An 18,555-nucleotide genomic window follows, 5' to 3' on the forward strand; every position below is an offset into this window, starting at 1 on the left:
CTTCCTCTAAAATCTGCTAAAAACTGTTTATCATCTATGAAAGGGTTGACAGCGGCTGGCTGTCAGAGCCCCGCTAATATGCATGTCTCTGATTGGTAGAAAGATGCTGCTTTCTACCAATAGGATCTTTGGGTATGTGTGGACCACTCACTGTGGTGGTCCACTTCAATGTATCCATCGGTGTGTCTTACACCAATGTGAGGAAGTATCCAAAACGTTTAACAGATAACCTATCTGTTAAATTCACAAGTGGCTTGCAGCCACTTGTACGTGTAACCCCGTTACACCATCCCCCCCTTAAGGTTAGACGCGCGGGGTCCCCGCACGTCAATCTTTTGGAATTGACCATTCGTCAATTCTCCGCGTTTGGAGAAGAAACCCGCGCTCATTCAACGATGAGCGCGCCACAGAAAAAGACCTCGAAGTCGGTGGGGAGTCATCTCTCCATCGACGACTACTTCGAGCGTCAGAAGGCGAAGTACGGCGACCTCGTCGACTTCGACGACGACGATGAAGACATGGAGGGCGAGGAGGACTCGCCCGCAAAGCGTAAAGACTCAGTGTCGAGCGAATCGCTCGACCCTCACGACAAGATCGTTCGTCCGCGTGAAGGGGACGAATCGGACGCTTCGAGTTCGAAGCGTTCGCGTACTGAGAGCGATACCCCACTCGCTTCCGCTAGGGCTCTCAGTACTCCGCGCGCTGCTGCTGCAGCGCGTGATGTTAAAGCTCAAGGCTCTCCGCGCGCTGCGCCTGCAGCGCGCGATCCATGGATGCCGTCCGCGTCCGAGATCGCGGACCGGTTTGGAAATTCGGTACCTCCGAATGAGGTGCCGCTGTACGTATGCAGCGCCGTCAAAGATGACGCTGTGGCTGCCGAGCTGCACTTTGATGCGGAAACGCATCAAAGGCGCGATTACTACATCGGACTCTTTCATGAGCTCCGATGGTTTCAAAGCAAGAAGACCTCTTTTCGCAGCCAAGTGCCCGGATGGCAGGCACTTTGTCAAAGCTGGAACGCCTTTGTTGAGAACTCCAACAAGAGGCCGAGTGCTTACCGTGATCGGATTAAGCAAGCGCGTGATCGCTTCGAGACGTACTCGAAGCGTGGAAAGCTGGAGCAACTTCATGTTGCTGCTGAGAAGGCAAATGTGCCGTGCGCTGTGCCCGAGGGCTTTCAATGCACGAAGTGCTTTCCAGGCGCGGTCCGCTTGAGCGACCGCGACCTAAACGGGTACACGTCGTTCCGTGTGCCCGAGAGTCTCAAAGAGCTCCGTGCTAAGTTCTTAGCACGTGAGGGTTCGGGCGCTAGCGATGATCGCAGCGCTCGTGTTACTTCCGCTGTGTCAGCGCGTACTGCTCCTCGTACTCCCTCACCATTTCCGGAACGTCCTCCAGCAAGACGTTCCGCGGCTCCCATGTATCTCGATGGGGAGGAAATCCTCTCCAACGAATACGAAAACGAGACCCTTGAGGGTTCGTTTTCGGGATACTATGGTCAACAATCCGCTCAACAATCCAGCGGGTTGAGCCGCGGGCGTCACGGATCGGCGGTGGCGGGGGTGGGAACACGCCCCGGGTATGATCAGCCCCGGGCTGATCAGTATGCGCCTCTCCACGACCGGGTGACCGCCGTGGAGCGTCTGCAGGGCGCTGAGTTCGCCGCCCTGAAACAGGAGCTGGCGAACCAGAAGGCCCAAGTCGCGGCGGTCTCGCAGACCGCCTCGAATATCCAGGTCGAGTTGGGGACTCAGATGAAGGGGTTGCTCCAGCGCGTCCGCGCGCTGGAGGAGAGGTTGCTCGTTGCCGAGGCCAAGTCCTCCGCTTCTGCCTCGGCTCCTGCCGAGGCTTCGGGTCAGCCGAGCTAGATGGCTCGTGCTGCAGGTATGGCTTCAGCCGTCCGACGTAAAAGGTCGGATGGAGGCGCATGCTAGACGGTATGTCTAGCGTGTATGCGTTGCCGTGCCGTGTCAATACAGTGAACGGCCCGATGAAGCGCGGAGCAAGGTTGCTTGCTCCGAAATCCGAAGCTGCATGTCTAGGCAGGTTTTGTGTAGCTAACAAAACTAATGAACCAACTTTAAATTCATTTGTGTTGCCTCTGCCCGCATTGTCTGCGTTCAGCTTCTGTTGATCAACAGAAGCTGCTATAGTGTCTTGGACAAACCGAATCACGGCTTGTCTTTTGGTGATGAAACTGATTGCATCCGAGCTGAAGTCATTCAGCTCGCTCTCCGCTAGAGGCCCGGCCTCTGCGTGGTTCTTTGCGGTGTCTGCGCCCTGTGCAGACCCGTGGTCGTTGGCCATGTTGTTGGGGGAGTCTGCGCCCTGCGCAGACTCATGTGGTTTGTCCATTGTTGCAGCTGACACTGTGCAAGTGTCAGCGGTTTTCTGTGGCTGCTGTATTGCAGTCGTAGATCCTCCCCCACTTAAAGTGGGAGCCATCACTCCGAGTAAACTCGGTAGACGTGGATGCCGCATGGCATTCACGTAGAACGGTGTATGCCCTGTCGAGGCATGCACTGAGTTATTGATGGCAAACTCTGCCATCGGTAAGCACTCGCTCCAGTAGTGGAACGAGTGAGCGTAGCTCTTCAACATATCGACGAGCACGCGATTCACGCGCTCGGTTTGACCGTCCGTCTGCGGATGATCCGCAGTCGACATGGAAAGCTGGCTCCCAAGAAGTGTAAACACTTCTTGCCACAGGTGCGCTGTGAAGCGCGGGTCTCTGTCCGACACGATGTCGGACGGCATGCCATGGTGTTTGAACACCATGTCGACGAGCAGACGGGCCGTCTGCTTCGCGGTCACCTCTGCTGGCACCGCAGCAAGATGTACCATCTTGCTGAAGCGGTCTACAAAGACCACAACACCGGTGTTCCCTCCGCTATCCGGGGGAAGGCCAAAGATGAAGTCCAAAGACATGGACTTCCAACACTCCGACGGAGTCGGTAGTGATTGCAGTGGAGCCTGCGCGAATGGCGCAGGCTTTACGCGTTGACATACCTCGCAAGCACGGATGTACTTGCGCACCCAATTATACTGGTGGTGCCAGTAGAAGTCGCGCGTGAGAAGGACGTAAGTCTTCTCACGTCCGAGATGTCCCGCAGTCGGGGCATAGTGATACTCGTACATGATCCTGAGTCGCAGGTCATGGTCATTTGGCACGACAACGCGGATCGCGTTGTCGTCGACTGCGTTGTAGAGTAGCAGTCCGTCGTGCACACGAAAGCGGTGTGCACGCGCTCGAAGGTGCTTGGGCAGCTTCTGACGGGACTTGTCAGAAGGCGCTGTGCCATAGGCCAGCAAGAGTTTCGCGTCCGCGTCGTGGGCGTACGCGGCCTTCACATCATCCAACAGAGATGATGTGGGTTTGCTCGATCGCATGGCGCCAATGGCATTGACGTCAACCGCTTCTGCATAGTCCGGCCGGCGTGATAACGCGTCGGCCACCACGTTCAATCTTCCGGGTTTGTATTCGACCCGGAAGTTATACTCCGCAAAGAATGAGAGCCATCTCGCCATTCTTTGTGAAATGTGTGGCGACTTCACTGCGGTACGCAGTGAAGCATGGTCGGTGTAGACCACAAATGGTCTACTCCCAAGCAAGTACACTCGGAACTTTGCGAGTGCATACTTCATGGCAAGGAGTTCCTTGTCATGCACCGGATAGTTGCGCTCAGCTGGCTTCAGCTGACGCGATTGGTAGTAGACGACACGATCACGACCCTCGTGATCGTGCTGCATTAACGCGCATCCGATCGCGAAATCGGATGCGTCACACACTACGTGAAATGGGCGATCTTGGTCAGCCACTGCCAAGATCGGCGCCTCAGTCAAGCCCCGCTTGACTGCATCGAATGCCTTTTGGCAATCGGGTGTCCAATTCCACACAGCTTCTTTCTTAAGAAGCTGTGACAGCGGGCGGATCTTGCCCGCATAGTCCTCCACGTACTTGCACAAGTACGTGGCCAAGCCAAGGAACTGCCTCAGTTCCTTGACACTTGAAGGCGTTGGCCATTCATTGATCACTCTGACCTTTTCCGGGTCAGGGCGAACACTGTTCTTCCCTACGAGACACCCGAGGACGGGTATCTCGCTCGCCCCGAAGATACACTTCTTCAGGTTCGCGTAGAGCTTATGCTTTCGCATAAGCTCAAGTAGCTTCCGGAGATGCACCCTGTGCATCTCTACGTCGGTCTTCCCGTCTACAGCCCGGCTGTGGATGAATACATCATCGAAGTAGCTCGGTGCGAAGTCGCGCACCGAGCGCAACAAGTGCGTCACGCACCTGTTGAAAGTCGCAGGGGCATTCTTAAGCCCCTGTGGCATTACTAGCCATTCCCAGAGCATGCCGCTTGGCGTGCTCACTGCCGTGGGAGGGATATCGCTCTCACGCATTAGGATTTGATAAAATCCATCTCGCAAGTCGAGAGCACTGTAAACGGTGCTCCCGGCCATCGAATCGATGATAACATCTTTTCGTGGTATCGGCGTCTGCGCCGGTACCATCGCATCGTTCAGCTTGTTATACGCATGAACGATGCGCCATCCGCCCTGTGGCTTCTTGACACAGAACGTCGGAGCACTGTGCGGGGACTTTGATTCCCGCATTTGTCCTGCTTTACGACGACTTTCAAAGAAGTCGTCGATCGCTTTCACTTGCTCTCGCGGCAGTGGCCACTGCCGCGTGACACAGTACTTCGTGCCCGGCACGAGATCAATCTCGTGCTGAATGCCCTTATCCTGCGGAAGCTCCGCAGGAATGTCTTCCGGGAGTACGTCTTTGTACTCCCTCAACAATTCGTAATAGGGACTCGACTTCAGCGAGTCCCAACCTTGTTCCTCGAAGCGCTCTCGCTTCGTCTTCGCACTGAGAGTGTCTTCACTCTCAGTGGTACTTCCCATGAAGAGCTGCCTCAGCTCTTCGCTCTCGCTCGCCGTTCTTTCGCTGTCCGAAAGAACGCAGACTTGCTCGATGCGTCCATCGTGCAAGTCGCGCGTGAAGCGCTTCCAGCTCATGGCTGGAAGCGAAGTCAACTCCGACGCCGTCGTCGGAGGACTAGCGAGTTCCATGTCACGATACTGGAATCCAGTATCGGTGCGCGTCAAGACGCTTAGCGTCTTGACATTCGGCGTCACCGCCGCAGTCTGCCCAGCAGACTGCTCTTGTTGCGTCTCGGTCCCGGACCGAGACTTGCGCAGCGTTTTCCGCTTGCGCCGTTTTCTTGTTGTGCGGAGCCCGGCTCCGCACAGTTGTTCTTTTGGTCCAGGCCCGGCCGTGGACAGTTGTTCGCCGGCGGACCCTGTCCGCGGGCGCGCGGTATCAAGCCCGGCTTGACCGCATGGCGCTTCGTCGTGCAGCCCGGCTGCACGGTAACGTGTCCCTTCGCCGGCAGACCCTGTCTGCGGGCGCGCGATATCAAGCCCGGCTTGATCGCATGGCGCTTCGTCGTGCAGCCCGGCTGCACGACAGCATGCAAATTGCGTCAGTGCGGTACGTTTGCAACCGTCCGCACTGTTTGCAGCGTCAACTCCCGGAGTTGACACGCCTTCGTCACCTCGACGCCATTCATTGACGGAGCCCCTCATGACCGAGGGTGCGTCGGCTCCCGGAGCCGACGCGTCGTTGTCGACCTGACCACTTCGGGTCAGGGACTGTCCCTTACACGCTTGAACGTGGGTGTTGGTTCCCGAAACCAACACATCTTTTTCTTCCGACGTCGGCAGCATTGCCGACGTGGGTCTCACTTGTGCGCGCCCTCGCGCACTTCTTGGGCACTCCGGGACAGCAGCATAAAGCGCTGTCTCGATTGGTGAGCCGCGGTAACAGGGCCATCGCTCTCTGTCCCGCTGTCGCGTCCGAAGCGCACGAGCGTGCGCTTCCTCCAGTCTATCACCGGATCATGCCGTGCAAGCCACGGCATGCCCATTACCACGTCGAACTTATCGTCCAGGTCCAGGACGATAACGTGTTCGACAAACACTTGTTGATTGTACGAGAAGCGCACGTTCACGACGCGCTTCTCGGTCTTTACGATGGCACCTGTTGCCAGTCGTACCTCCAGAAGACTTCGAGGTGTATCTACCTCCTCGAAGTCAAGTCTCGACAGGCTTCGTAGTCGAACAAAGTTGTTCGACGCGCCTGAATCTACCAAAGCTCGAAGAGAGTCACTCGCTCTCTTCGAGTAAACCTTCAAGATGACTAGGTTCGGCCTGTCATCTTGTTTCTTGCAGTGAGAGCTGGTCTCACTGGGGGCTGCAGTCCTCAATGTCGCGTGCCCGATGTCGGCACGCGCGACTGCATTACCAGTAGGGCGCCCCGCGCCTACTGGATGTTCGCATTTTTTGTTGGTCCGCGGCGATGCCTAGCATCGCCACGACGGCCACCTCCAGGGGGCATGGGAGCTGTGCACTCCCGTGCAAAGTGACCGATCCTTCCGCAACGGAAGCATCGCACGTTACCTCCCTGCTGCTGGTAACCAGCAGTTGTTGCATTCGAGAGGTCCATTGGTTCTGGACCTCCCGGCCTCGCTACCGGGCGCGGTTGCGGCCTCGGCACGTTCACATGCAGTTTAGTCTGCCGCAGGCTAAACTCTTCTTGCATGGCAACGGTGATCGCAGCTTCGAGAGTACTCGGGTACTCTCGGAAGAGATAGGTCTTCACAGGCCCATCTCTAAGTCCTTTCATGAACGTGACGACCTTGGTCACCTCGTCAATCGGGATAGTCACGATATTTGATACCAAATATCGTGCGCGCTGCGCGTAAGCATGGACGTCATGCTTACCCTGCTGAAGGTCGAGGAACTCCGCCCTCGACCGGAACTCGTTTTGCGGGGGCTCAAACGCTTGTTTGAGCTCCTCTTTGAACACTTCGTACGTGCTGAAGCACGTAGGATCGGAGAGTCGGCGTCCATACGCCCAACTCCTTGCGCGTCCGCCAAGGCAGGACATGGCGAACGCGACCTTCGACAGCGGGTCGACGATGCGTCGAGCCGCTATGGCTGTGTCGAGTTCGACAAGCCATCGGAGGAGAGGCTCGCCCTCTCTTCCCACGTAATTGCTTACGCTCAACTTTAATGGTTGAGCACGCGGTGTCGTCCCTGACGACGCCGTCACTGAGGAAGCAGCACCACGCTGCTCCTTCATGATGAACCCCATAGCAACACCATGTTGCTCCATCGGCGATAGCGTACGCAGCATCGTAGCTATCAACGCTTCTCCAATGACTGTTGACAGTCGTTGGAGGGCTTCCCACTCTGGGTCAGATAGGTGGGGGCAGTCTGCGCGTGCAACATGCGTTGCAGGCGTATTGGAGCTCTCCATGGGCACCTCCGTGCTCGTGGGGTTCTCGGCTCCGCGTTCGTACACCGCGTACGAACGTCAAGCAGTCGGTCGTTGGACGGACTAGAAAGTGCTACCAGGTGTAGTGGGTCTAATTTGACTCACTACTTTAGCTTACACGTTGCGCAACGTGTATGAGGAAGCGTAAGTACTTAATAATTACTTAGGTTAATTATATTTGAATACACAAATATAAGTTAAATAAGAAGGGATTCCAAGTGACTTAGATTAGGTAAAATGAGAACTGTATTGCTTGTAAATTGAACTTCCTCTAAAATCTGCTAAAAACTGTTTATCATCTATGAAAGGGTTGACAGCGGCTGGCTGTCAGAGCCCCGCTAATATGCATGTCTCTGATTGGTAGAAAGATGCTGCTTTCTACCAATAGGATCTTTGGGTATGTGTGGACCACTCACTGTGGTGGTCCACTTCAATGTATCCATCGGTGTGTCTTACACCAATGTGAGGAAGTATCCAAAACGTTTAACAGATAACCTATCTGTTAAATTCACAAGTGGCTTGCAGCCACTTGTACGTGTAACCCCGTTACAACAGCAGCATGTACATGCATGTCACAGCGCCCTACAGTTAATAGACGACGTCCTGCTGGGCGGTGAGCGTTGACTGGATAAATATATATTATTACAGGAATATATGCATTTCCTGCAACCAGTGTAAAAACTCGATTATTAGTGAGGATGAAAGTCAGAACTCTTAAAAAGTAGCCGACCTAGCTCCCTGAACCGGTAAAACAAAATATGATTGGACCCCTCCGCGACTGGTTGGCGGCCGAGTTCATTACAAAAAGAGCTGCCACGCGCTCATGCGTGACACGTATCACAACAACGCTCACCAACTAGAAGCGGCAGACGCTGCGGTCACTGCCGGCGTGTTCACCGCCCTCGCCCGGAGATATATATTTTTTAATCAACCGCGGGACAGGTCAATTTTTGGATCAATTTTTAATCAAGGAATTAGACTAATATGTAACGAATACTCTGATTCGTAGATTGTTTTTGATCCAAAAGTTGATCGATTTCGCGGGACTTCTATCTTTATAATATTATAAAATGTTCTGATAACTTATAGTTTTTAAGCTCAGTTGAGAAAATGGCGCGCCGCTCCAAGACTTGCCCCAAATGCAAAAACGGTTTTGCGACGCATGGAAACATGAAATTTGATCTTCTTATTCCTTGGTTGCGCGCTGAAATCGTAGGCAACAAGATATTCCCGTAGCTCGTGCCGCTTGATAAATCTGTTTAACCACGACGATTGAGCTCCACTTGACCGCTCCTTGAACCCAGAAATCTTGTATTTGCAGTAGCCAATGATGGCACCCCTCGTCATTTTAGCGTCGATGTCACTTGACAGTTTGATCGTGTTTACAAGGTCACCTTCATAAGCCTGTGTTGATGGTTTAGGTTCGGGTCGAATCTTGGTGCCAATTCTGACTCGCTCATCGATCTGTCCTTTAGCTGCACGCCACCCCAGCAGCGTCGACCGGCAAACACCCAGCGTTTTGGACGCTTCAGTTGTATTCCACCCCTGGAGCTCCCATAGCGTGACGGCGTCTAGCTTTTGTTCATCGAAGAACTTCTCTTGCTTCGTCATCACAAGCCTGTTTTTAAAAATGACCAGACACTGGTTACTCGACACTTGTACGGGTTACCCGACACTACTATACGTATTTCTTTTACGGGTTATCTGACACTAGTACGGGTTACTCGACATCGCCGAACTGGGTTTGATGTATATTGTAGATTTGATCACTTTTTGATTTCACCGCACACTTGACCGTTTACTTTCGCTTGTTATACGAGACTAGCTACTCTTAATAATATGTTTTGCGCATTTCGCGGAGCACAGTCCCAGGTTATTTTGCCTTGATACCACGATCCAGCAAGTACGCAAGCACGTTGCTTTCAGCAATACTGCCAGTTTCCAGCACACAATCCTTAAAGTCGTCGTCGTTCTCATGGCGCAGAAATCCGTCCTCGAGAAACAGCTTCATGAATTTCACGATGTAGCGGAATTTCTTCTTTCGGTCGGCTAACTCCGGTCATGTCCATTTGCGTGCTGAGCACCACCGCGTCGAAACGAGTGAAAGGTCAAGTCAGAAGTCGCACCAGCGGGATCACCAACATGCTTGAGCAACCTGTTCACGTATGCCTGGACTCCATCTTCACCACACTTGACACCTCGCGCTCTTGACTTCGTTTGTGTACGTACTGTTCGGGTCGGGTCGGGTGTCTTGATTTACGGTTACAGATTCGTTAGCAGCAACAAACACTGGGGCGGGGAATCCTGCCAGTCGGCTTACCATCGATGGTGGTACCACCTATACTTGAAGTGTGTCAGGTTCGACAACAAGTATGTCGTGTAATGTAGCCCCGGTGATCACAGGATCTGCGTCGTACGACACGAAATCGGGTAGCTGGTCGAGTAGTGTTGCACATGGAGGATCCTGCATGGCTAGTGCGACGGCAAGCGCATGCAGTGGGCACGTGAGGAAGTCGATTTTGTCTGGAATCAAAGTGAGCCTCTGCCCTTTGACGTCTTGACGTGTAGCAACCGAAGGTAGAAGGTTCCGCGTCCGCTGGCAGTGAGATGTGCTGCTTATGAATGTAACCCAAAACCGATGAATGCCCAAAACAATGCAACATTAGGCATGCAAGTGCAGCGTCTTGGTAATCGGTATTGACTTGTGTTGTGCTGTACACGTGATGATTCAAACACCTTAAATCATCATTGGTACAAGGAGATGCTTTATTAATCATGCCACCATTCTCTCGTTTCAAACAGTGTTTATCTAGAGTCCTCACCTGCTTTAGTAGGATCAATCCGGTAGAGACACGCAAATGTTGATACTTGTCGAACAGCCACGGTTTTACATTCTTATGATACGAAGTCGCAATATTGCGAGCAAGCTTACCTTTCTTACCTACGTTCGTAGCAAGATAGTTTCGAAATGTAGCAGGCCTGTTCTCTTGCCCGGCTGTTGAGCAAGTCGTATAGCTACGCTGCGTCCGTCCGTCTTGCTGTAGACGTCCGCGTTGACATCCTCTGGCCGACAGCAATATGTATTGCTGCGCCCGACCGCCCGCGTACGCGTACGATCGTGTTTTATTACGTTCTTTCTCGTTCAAATAGAAAAGCTTGCACCTGTCTACGGCTAATGTTCACTACTCGTAGCAAACACTAACCAACCTCGTTTCTCGCCTCGTTCTCACAAGGAGGTAACCCGCCTCAGTGCATGTGACCCGCCTCGCTTCCGTCAATGCCTCACCAAGACTCACGGTCTCGCGCGTGTCCGAATCGTCGCGCCGTCCTCAGCACCCACGCGCAGCGCACGCTCGACACGACCGACCTCAGTATCCGTCAATGCCGGCTACCGCCCTGCCCGCCGTCAAAGACCCGACTCGCCGTCCGTCCTGCCCGTTCGACCCAGTCCCCGTGGCGTTTCCGCCACCCGTCCGTCAGGGAGCTGTCGCTCCTGTTGTACAGCGCGTCCGTAGACTCGCCGTTCGCTTCACTGCGTGCTCGTCCGCCGCCTGCGTTCGAGCCCGCAAATCTCACAGCGTGCCCGTCCGCCGTTTGCGTTCGAGCCCGCCAATCTTATAATGAGCGGTCCTTGCCCGCTGCCCGCCTGCTCAGATCTCGCCACGTCGAGCTTCGCTGTTGACTCGACGTTGCAGTAGCGGTCGGTAGCACGCGCGTGCTGCCGATCGTCCTACACTTCGCCACCACGCTCTCACATTGGCGGACCTCCGCCGTCATCATGCTAGTCTCCGTGCATGCCTCGTGCTGCGTGTCACTGCCAGGTCGTCGTCCCTCGCGGACGCCTGTGTCCGTCGACTGCCACTCGCCGTCGCCTGCTGAAAATGGGTCCACTCGTCGGGCCCGTACTTTACAGAAATATGTCTTACACTTGATGTTTGTATAGACATATTCATATTTAGGGTCAAGAATCTGTCGTAATCGTAACCCTAACTTCACGTCTTCCTATTCGCTGAAGTGATACGAAAAATTTGGCTTGGCTAGTTTTTGTTTTATGTTGGCTTAATCACAATGGTCCACTACTCTGTCGGAAAAACGTGTGCATTTTCATCCAAATATGAGGCGACTACGCCGCCCAGTTGATCACCAGCGGGCCAAACTCGAGGGAGATGGCTTTTAGAGCGCTCTGGCGGACAATGAAGTCGCGCTCCTCCACTGTAAGGAACGCTATATCGCTGCTGTCAGCGTGGTCGTGGGCTACTTGCACCAGTTTGTAGGCGTGCACGAGGTCGCGCTCCATTAATCCTCCATCTGCTAGACCCAGCGTCTTCGCGACGATGCGGGCCCAGGTGTCCACACCTGGTAGCGCATTCAGTCGCTGGTCGCACACATCCGACGCAAGGACGTCCTTCATCTCATTCGTGACGAACGCCGATAGCGATACGTGCAGCCACACCTTCCACGAGCGCTCGCGGTCCTTCGGTTCGAGCAGGTGCTCAACCTGCTGCAAAGCCCAGGCCGACGTCACCGCGTGCAGGATGACGAAGTCGTTGTGCTCAATCATCATGTACAGCCAGAGCGCGAGATCGATGGCAAACACGCCGTCCATCTTCGACAGATCGAAGCTGTTGATCGTTTCCCAGATGAACTTAAATGCCACGGAGCTCCCGCGGTCAGCGTCGCCCGACATGGTATTCAGTCGCTTCTGGATGCCACCGATCTCGAGATCGATCAGAGGTTTCGATTGCAACTTCTGACGCATCTCGCCCAGCAGCACTTCATGACCATTTAAAGTGTGCACCAAACGCATAGCTTCTTCTCTTGAGAACTGTTTCTTCTCCACCAATTCCTCGCCATTGACTTTCTCCGGCTCGTCGAATGAAAGGTACGCATAGTGCATGTACGCGAGTCCTTCCGCCACGAGCCGCCCGCCACCAATGTGGTAGGCATATCCGAGCTGAATGATCGAGTGGAGGAGTGCGCCAGCAAGTCCGCCGACAAGACCTGGCAGGTGTTTCTTCACTGCTCCATCGATGCCTAGCTTTTCCACCTCTGCAGCGTACAGCGCCAAGAGTCCGTCAAAGTTGTCACGCTTGCCGAGCAAGGCGCGCGCGCTTTCTAGCGTCAGTTTTGAGTCCTGCAGGAGCTTTGCGCGGACGTCAGGCTGCGTCACATCCTCGTGGCTCGGCTCCTCCTCCTCCAGCTTGGTCGAGTAGCTATCCGCAAAGTCCTCAATCTTCTCCTCGCTCGCGCCGAGGTCGAACAGCGCCACGACGCCGTGCAGCAGGTGGTTGGACAGGTAGCCCCCGTACTCCATGCGATAGCGCAGCGTGGACCAGCTCCTCGTCAGCCGCTGCTGCACCTGAGCAGCGCTAACTGGGCGGCCTGTCATCTCGACTTGCAAATCCCTTGTCTATCGGCGAGATGACCGGAATTTGGGTGCTTCTTGCGGAAAGGGTAGTGCAAACCCTTTCTCAAGTCGCAGAACGTGGCGAAACCCATGTTGAAACCGCAATCCAACTTGCCGCCACCAACTCCATACTCCAGCCCTATTTATTCCTCCAGTCGCAGCTTATTCTATCGCCAGGAAGAACGAGTTGCCGCTGGTAAGCATAGAACATGTACGTGTACTTGTAGCTGCATGAGTTTCGTGTGCTGCAGCGTGGGCAGCACCGTCACCACAATCGCATGTCAAAGTTAGCGAGCTCAACGGCCATGTGTGTCCGCCGCTCAAAATGGCATCTAAGAAGTCTCACTCACTCACTCAATGCACTCAAAGACGGCAATAAGCGTGCAGTGACCTGCAGCGCTGCCTGTGCGTGTGCTAAACCTGAGTCGCATTCTGATCCCATTTTCCCGAAAATGCGCGAAACGGCTGGCGATTGGATGAGTTCTCCAGCTAAAATAAAGAACTGGCAGCGTGAGAGGAAACCTACCGCCGCCAGCGCCGCCGCCGCGCCACTCCCCCACGCGCCGCCGCCCTCGCCTCGCCCCGCCCCGCTCCCTCCGTACCAAAGCGAGCGAGCGAGCGCAGTAGCCTCCGGCGCGTAGCCTGCATCCCTCCCTCCGTCTTGCGGCGCCGTTGCGACAAGATACTCGAGCGAGCGACCATCACTCCTGCTTGGGGTTGCCCTTCACCACTCCGCACTCGCACTCGCACTCGCACTCGCTGGCGCTGATCGGCCATGGGCAACGAGCAGTCGACGGCCAGCGGCTCGCGCAGCGACGGCGTGCCCTTCGTGTGCTGGCAGCGCAGCCCCAAGCAGCCGCCCGTGTCGCCCGCGCAGGACATCGACGCCAACCTGCACGCGCAGAACAGCGCGTCCGCCGCCGCCGCCACCTACCACTTCGCGGAGCCCTCCAGCTACCGCTACGACCGCGTGCCGCGCGTGGTGGCGGGCACCGTCGTGTTCACGAACCCGCCCAAAGCTGACGGCGAGCTGGCCAACAAGGCGGCGCTGCTGGGCAACGTCGCCGTGGTCGAGCGCGGCGGCCGCGTCCACTTCCCCGACATCGTGCGGCGGCTGCTGGCGGCGGGCGTCACGGGCATCGTCTTCATCGAGCGGGCGGACAACAAGCACGCCATCCACTCGCTGTTCGACGGCTTCCACTCGTCCGGGCGCCAGCCCGTGTCCATCCCGATCGTGCTGCTGTCCAAGCACCACGCGGACCAGCTGCTGGCGGACAAGCCGCCGCGCATCTCGATCGAGCTGCTCTGGAGAGAACAGGCCTGCAAACATGTCGTGCCGGACGACGTGTACTTCGGGGTGCAGACTGCAGCTCGTGCCGGAGACGTGGAGCTCCTGAGGCACTTGCTGCAGATCGACACGACGGGGAACGTGGTGGAAGTCAGTGGATTTCTTTTGTAGCTGCAGATAAACTTGATGTCGTTGTAGGTCGCTGACTGTAGGTTTGCTTGTGTGCTGTCGGTGCAGAATATCCCGAAGGCAGTGGCTCTGTGTGACGCTGCGGAGAACGGACATGTGGACTGCATCGAGATTTTGCATAGCATAGGAGTATCGCTGGATGAGCAGAAGGTGAGTTTGGGCTTTCATGGCGAGGACGGTGGGGAAGTTGTGCTGACTTGGCTTGACGTTGGTTGTTGTCTTTCCAAAACAGCCGACGGGCGTTTCACCGCTGATGATGGCGTGCGCTGTCGGAAATGTGGAGGCAGCACGGGCGTTGCTGATGTTTGGTGCGAGTCTCGACTTGGAAGATGTACGTGTTTTTGTCGAGGCCGCAGTGGATGAGTGCGATCCATTCTAATATTCAAATGGTACTAGGTGCACGGCATGACCGCATTGATGGTTGCTGCTCGTGATGGGCGTGCTTCTTGCGCGAGGCTGCTTGTCAAGAAGGGAGCACGAATCAATTTGTCCAGAAACAGAGTGGGTGGAGTTGTTGTTGCCTTATCGATGAAAGGGCTAAATACTAACAGCTTCCGTGAACTTTCCACTATATCAGAGTCGTGGTACTACAGCACTTCACATCGCAGCCCGAGGTGGCCAAGAAGAATGCTGCTCTATTTTGCTGCAAGGAGGGGCCGAGCTAGAGACGCATAGTGTACGTTTTCCAATTGTCATACAATTACAAACTGTTATCTAACGCGTGCATAATTTATCGCTATGCGTAGCCAAACTCAACAACAGCTTTAATGGAAGCTGCGCGTGCCGGGAATCTTGGTTGTGTGAAAGTCCTTGTTGATGCCGGGGCTAGTCTGACCGCGAAGGATGTGAGTGGATATATATTCGTCAGCACCATCACAGTGTTGCGGTTGCTCTCGGTACTTACTATAGTTAATGTTAATATACCGTCTTGCAGCGAGATGGCATCACAGCAGAGCATCTGGCTCGAATGGCGGGTCATGCTGATATTGAAGACTTTTTACGTGAACAAGCGGAAAGTGTGAGTGACAGAGCGCTAGTATTGTTTGTATTTCACAGTTTCCTGGTTTTATGCGTGGTGAAGTTGGTGTTCTAACTGCTGGTTCGCTGCTATATCCATTTTATTTTGTCAGGAAGCTGTCAAGGATCATCGTCGCAAAATTGAGGAAACAGTCGCCAAACAAGATTCAACACTGCGCGAGTTGCTCAAGATTGCGAAGAGCAGTCAAATGTCAGTGGATGTTTTGTACCGAGAGATGATACGCGAGCACAAATCCAGTATTTGGCTGGAGCAACCTCGAATTATTTATGAAGTGTTTCACCTGCTCACGGTTCCGGTCTCTTCCCCCGAGTCCGATCCTGCAGAGGATCCTAACTACGGCAAGTACACCGTCCAGCATTTCTGTAGCGAGGTGGCATTATCATACTCGCCGAAGATATTCCAGAAAGGCTACAAGCCTGGTGGTGCTGGATGGACTTTAAACACGTCGGATGCTTATGACATCAAGACTTCGTCCGGGTACCTGAAAGTGCTATTCAACTTCGTGTGTACTGCTGATCCATTGGACGACGTGCTGCTGGTGCTATTCTGCAAGGTTGTCAACCACTTTATTGTGAACCAAAATCTTGGAGGGCTTATTTGGCGTTTCCTAGCAGACGAAGGAAAGTTTATTGTTCCTTGGCTGGTATGTCATATTGGACTCGATTCTATTCGCGATACGGTCGTTTGGCTGTTGTACTCGGATATGTCGGACGCTGGCCAACTGAACGTTCAGAAGAGCAGCATATTTGATTGCTTGTTTGCTCGTCTGTATTCATGGCAGCGGACTCTAGGCTGGGGTGTGGGAACAGCTTTTCAGCGAGACTCCATCGAAAATATTTGCTCGCTGATAAACTACATCATCTATCCTCCTTCGGTGTATATCATGAACAACGTGGCGACTTTCGTGGAGAACACAGACCACTCGTTGCCGCTTATTACAGACCAACATTTTCCGCTTCACCACAACGAGCTCTTCAAGTCGCTCTTGCTGTTTTTACTCAACACAACGGACGTTTCGTTTGGCACGCTTATCGATTTGGGATTTGCTGAGGTCTGTCGCCAGTGCACTCAAGGCTGCACGTCACTTGTCGTTCGTGAGGGTGGTTCTTTGTCCATCGTTATGATGCTAATGAGTACCCTGGGCTATCACAAGAAGAAACGTGATGTAACGGGAATTGACGGCCTCTTGAAGACAGTCTACGTGTCTGTGTTAACCGCGGTGATTCCACGAGTGGAGAAATTTGTGCAGCTGTGTCGCGCAGTGGTTACGTCGGACGTCAACTCACTTCGCGCGATGTCTACGTCTTATAATCCAGGGAGTATCAAGGCTGTGAACACCAAGGGGTCTGCACTTCTGCATATCATCACGTTCCTTAAACGCTGTGTACTCCTACAGAGTGGAGACGTAGACTACTTGATGGCGAACTTCGGTTTGATGCCGTGCTTGCTAGCTTGCTACGGGTCGCATCCTAGCAACAGTATGCTGCACCACGAACTTACAGACGTCATTCGGTTTGTTTTGATGGATCCGGATCAAAAGCGTCTACCGTCGTCTCCTTTATTGAATAGTCTTTTCATTGAAGGGGCAAACATTCTGGATTTTGTCATCCGCGCGTACGAAGAACATGTGCAGTACAAGGGCCACATGACAACCATTGCGAACAGTATTTTCACGCTGACCAAGTACGTTACCATTTCACTCGTCGGCTGGAGGTTCTTACACTAACTTGTTTAATGAAATTGTCAATTGCAGTACTCCAAATTGCAAGAGTGGATCGGTGGCGATCACTTCACAGGACGTAGTTCGGCAGTACACATCGCAGCACAAAAAATGGGTGACCTTTGAGCAAACACTTGACGAACAGAACCGAGTCGAAATGCTACCGCTCGGCGAGCGTAATGCTCCACTGTGCCACGGATGCTTGAAGCTGAAGCAGAGCGCTGTCGAATATGTGTCGGCCACGCTCACGAGCGCCGATGTGGACGAATACACAGGCTACTTGGAAACCATTTTCTCTGGCGCTGCGAGTCACTACTGCAAGGTCACCTACACGGATGAATTCATCACTGGCTTCATGTACAAGAAGGATAAGATTCACGACCATATCCCTATCCCGGAGCCCACGCGTGTGAGCTCGTTCATCCAGTTCCCGGTACCCATGCCATTTCATGCGCTCACGTTCACGATCACGTTCTTCGGACTATGTCAAGTGTGTGATAAGTTGTGGTATTGCGACACACTTCAAAGCGCCAACTGGGCGAATCGAATGAAATGGGTCATTCCAACGTCCGTTCATAAGTGGTACAGCTTTGGTGTGACGGAGGGTCCAGGTAGTGGCGCACACGGACTGCAATTTTCGTCAAAGGGCTACAAGAACTTTATTGTACTCACTGACACATGGGGTCGTCAAGAGCAATGGATGCACGCGATCGAAGATGCGATCCAGAGTCTCGCCCACCAAATGTCGCGAGGAAATACAGAGAGCGCAATGGCGATTGAGATCGACAATGAAGTCGATGCCGACGAGTTTGACGTGATGAGGATGCGAGAAGTCACGGCCGGATCGAATGGCATCGGTGGTCCGGTGGGTGCACCCAACGTCGGAGCTGCTCCAAAGAGCGATTCGAGTAGTCGAAGCTCACGTCCGTCGAAGGAAGAAGACGAAACCGGAGCACGCCGTCGGAGCAACACGATGTCATCCATTGACAGTGAGCCTCTTTCAGGGGAGTTGCGCGACGATGATCAAAGCAGTGATACATCTTCTCCCTCACAAGAGCTGGCGATGCCTTCCGTGCGTTCACGGTCATCCTATGAGCTTAAATGTAAGGAAAATGGATCCAGCCCGCAAAAACTAAAGGTTTCTGGAGACTCGCGGCGGAACCTGGACCTGAAGCGTTTCCAGCCTGATACGCAGAAGTTCTCCGAGATCCTAGGCAAGCTCAAGATAGGCTCGCCGCCGCGTGTCAACAACGCCCGCGCACCTGTGAGCACCGCCAGCAACTTCGTCCCATTCAATCAGCGCAATGTTGTGAGCCCGCACACAAGTTTGAACAATCGTTCTGCTGCTGAAGTTGTAGGTATGCGCCATGTTGTATCAACCCCGGATCTCACTCGAATGCAGGGTTAGCAGTAGCAGCATTGAGATTTATACCGCGCTGCAGTTTATCTAATCTCTGCAGTTCGTCAATATCAATTGCCAATTCATGTACTTTACTTAAAGAGGACTCAACAAAAACGATAAACAAACGAAAACCATATCTTGTTTTCTATGAAGATACAAAAT

At 53.9% G+C, this 18,555-nt stretch overlaps 3 protein-coding genes across 3 annotated transcripts; 2 read left to right on the forward strand and 1 right to left on the reverse strand.

Moving 5' to 3' along the window:
- Window positions 1–395: 395 nt before the first annotated feature.
- IUM83_00601 (uncharacterized protein) lies at window positions 396–1,868 on the forward strand (the record flags this gene model as incomplete). The annotated part of the gene is made up of 1 exon (XM_067924384.1): window positions 396–1,868. The coding sequence occupies one exon, from the start codon at window positions 396–398 to the stop codon at window positions 1,866–1,868; it is 1,473 nt and encodes a 490-aa protein (XP_067788798.1).
- A 9,603-nt stretch (window positions 1,869–11,471) lies between these two features.
- Window positions 11,472–12,737, reverse strand: IUM83_00602 (Endoplasmic oxidoreductin; the record flags this gene model as incomplete). The annotated part of the gene is made up of 1 exon (XM_067924385.1): window positions 11,472–12,737. One exon carries the CDS (start codon window positions 12,735–12,737, stop codon window positions 11,472–11,474), a length of 1,266 nt encoding a protein of 421 aa, XP_067788799.1.
- A 793-nt stretch (window positions 12,738–13,530) lies between these two features.
- IUM83_00603 (Kinase D-interacting substrate) lies at window positions 13,531–18,399 on the forward strand (the record flags this gene model as incomplete). Its single annotated transcript, XM_067924386.1, has 10 exons — window positions 13,531–14,193; window positions 14,281–14,382; window positions 14,465–14,563; window positions 14,629–14,733; window positions 14,810–14,908; window positions 14,979–15,077; window positions 15,167–15,250; window positions 15,363–15,914; window positions 16,053–16,954; window positions 17,025–18,399. The coding sequence occupies 10 exons, from the start codon at window positions 13,531–13,533 to the stop codon at window positions 18,397–18,399; spliced, it is 4,080 nt and encodes a 1,359-aa protein (XP_067789086.1).
- Between the last annotated feature and the right edge of the window lie 156 nt (window positions 18,400–18,555).

This window comes from Phytophthora cinnamomi (assembly GCF_018691715.1).
Source record: "Phytophthora cinnamomi strain GKB4 chromosome Unknown Contig53, whole genome shotgun sequence".
NCBI classification, from domain to species: Eukaryota; Oomycota; class Peronosporomycetes; order Peronosporales; family Peronosporaceae; genus Phytophthora; species Phytophthora cinnamomi.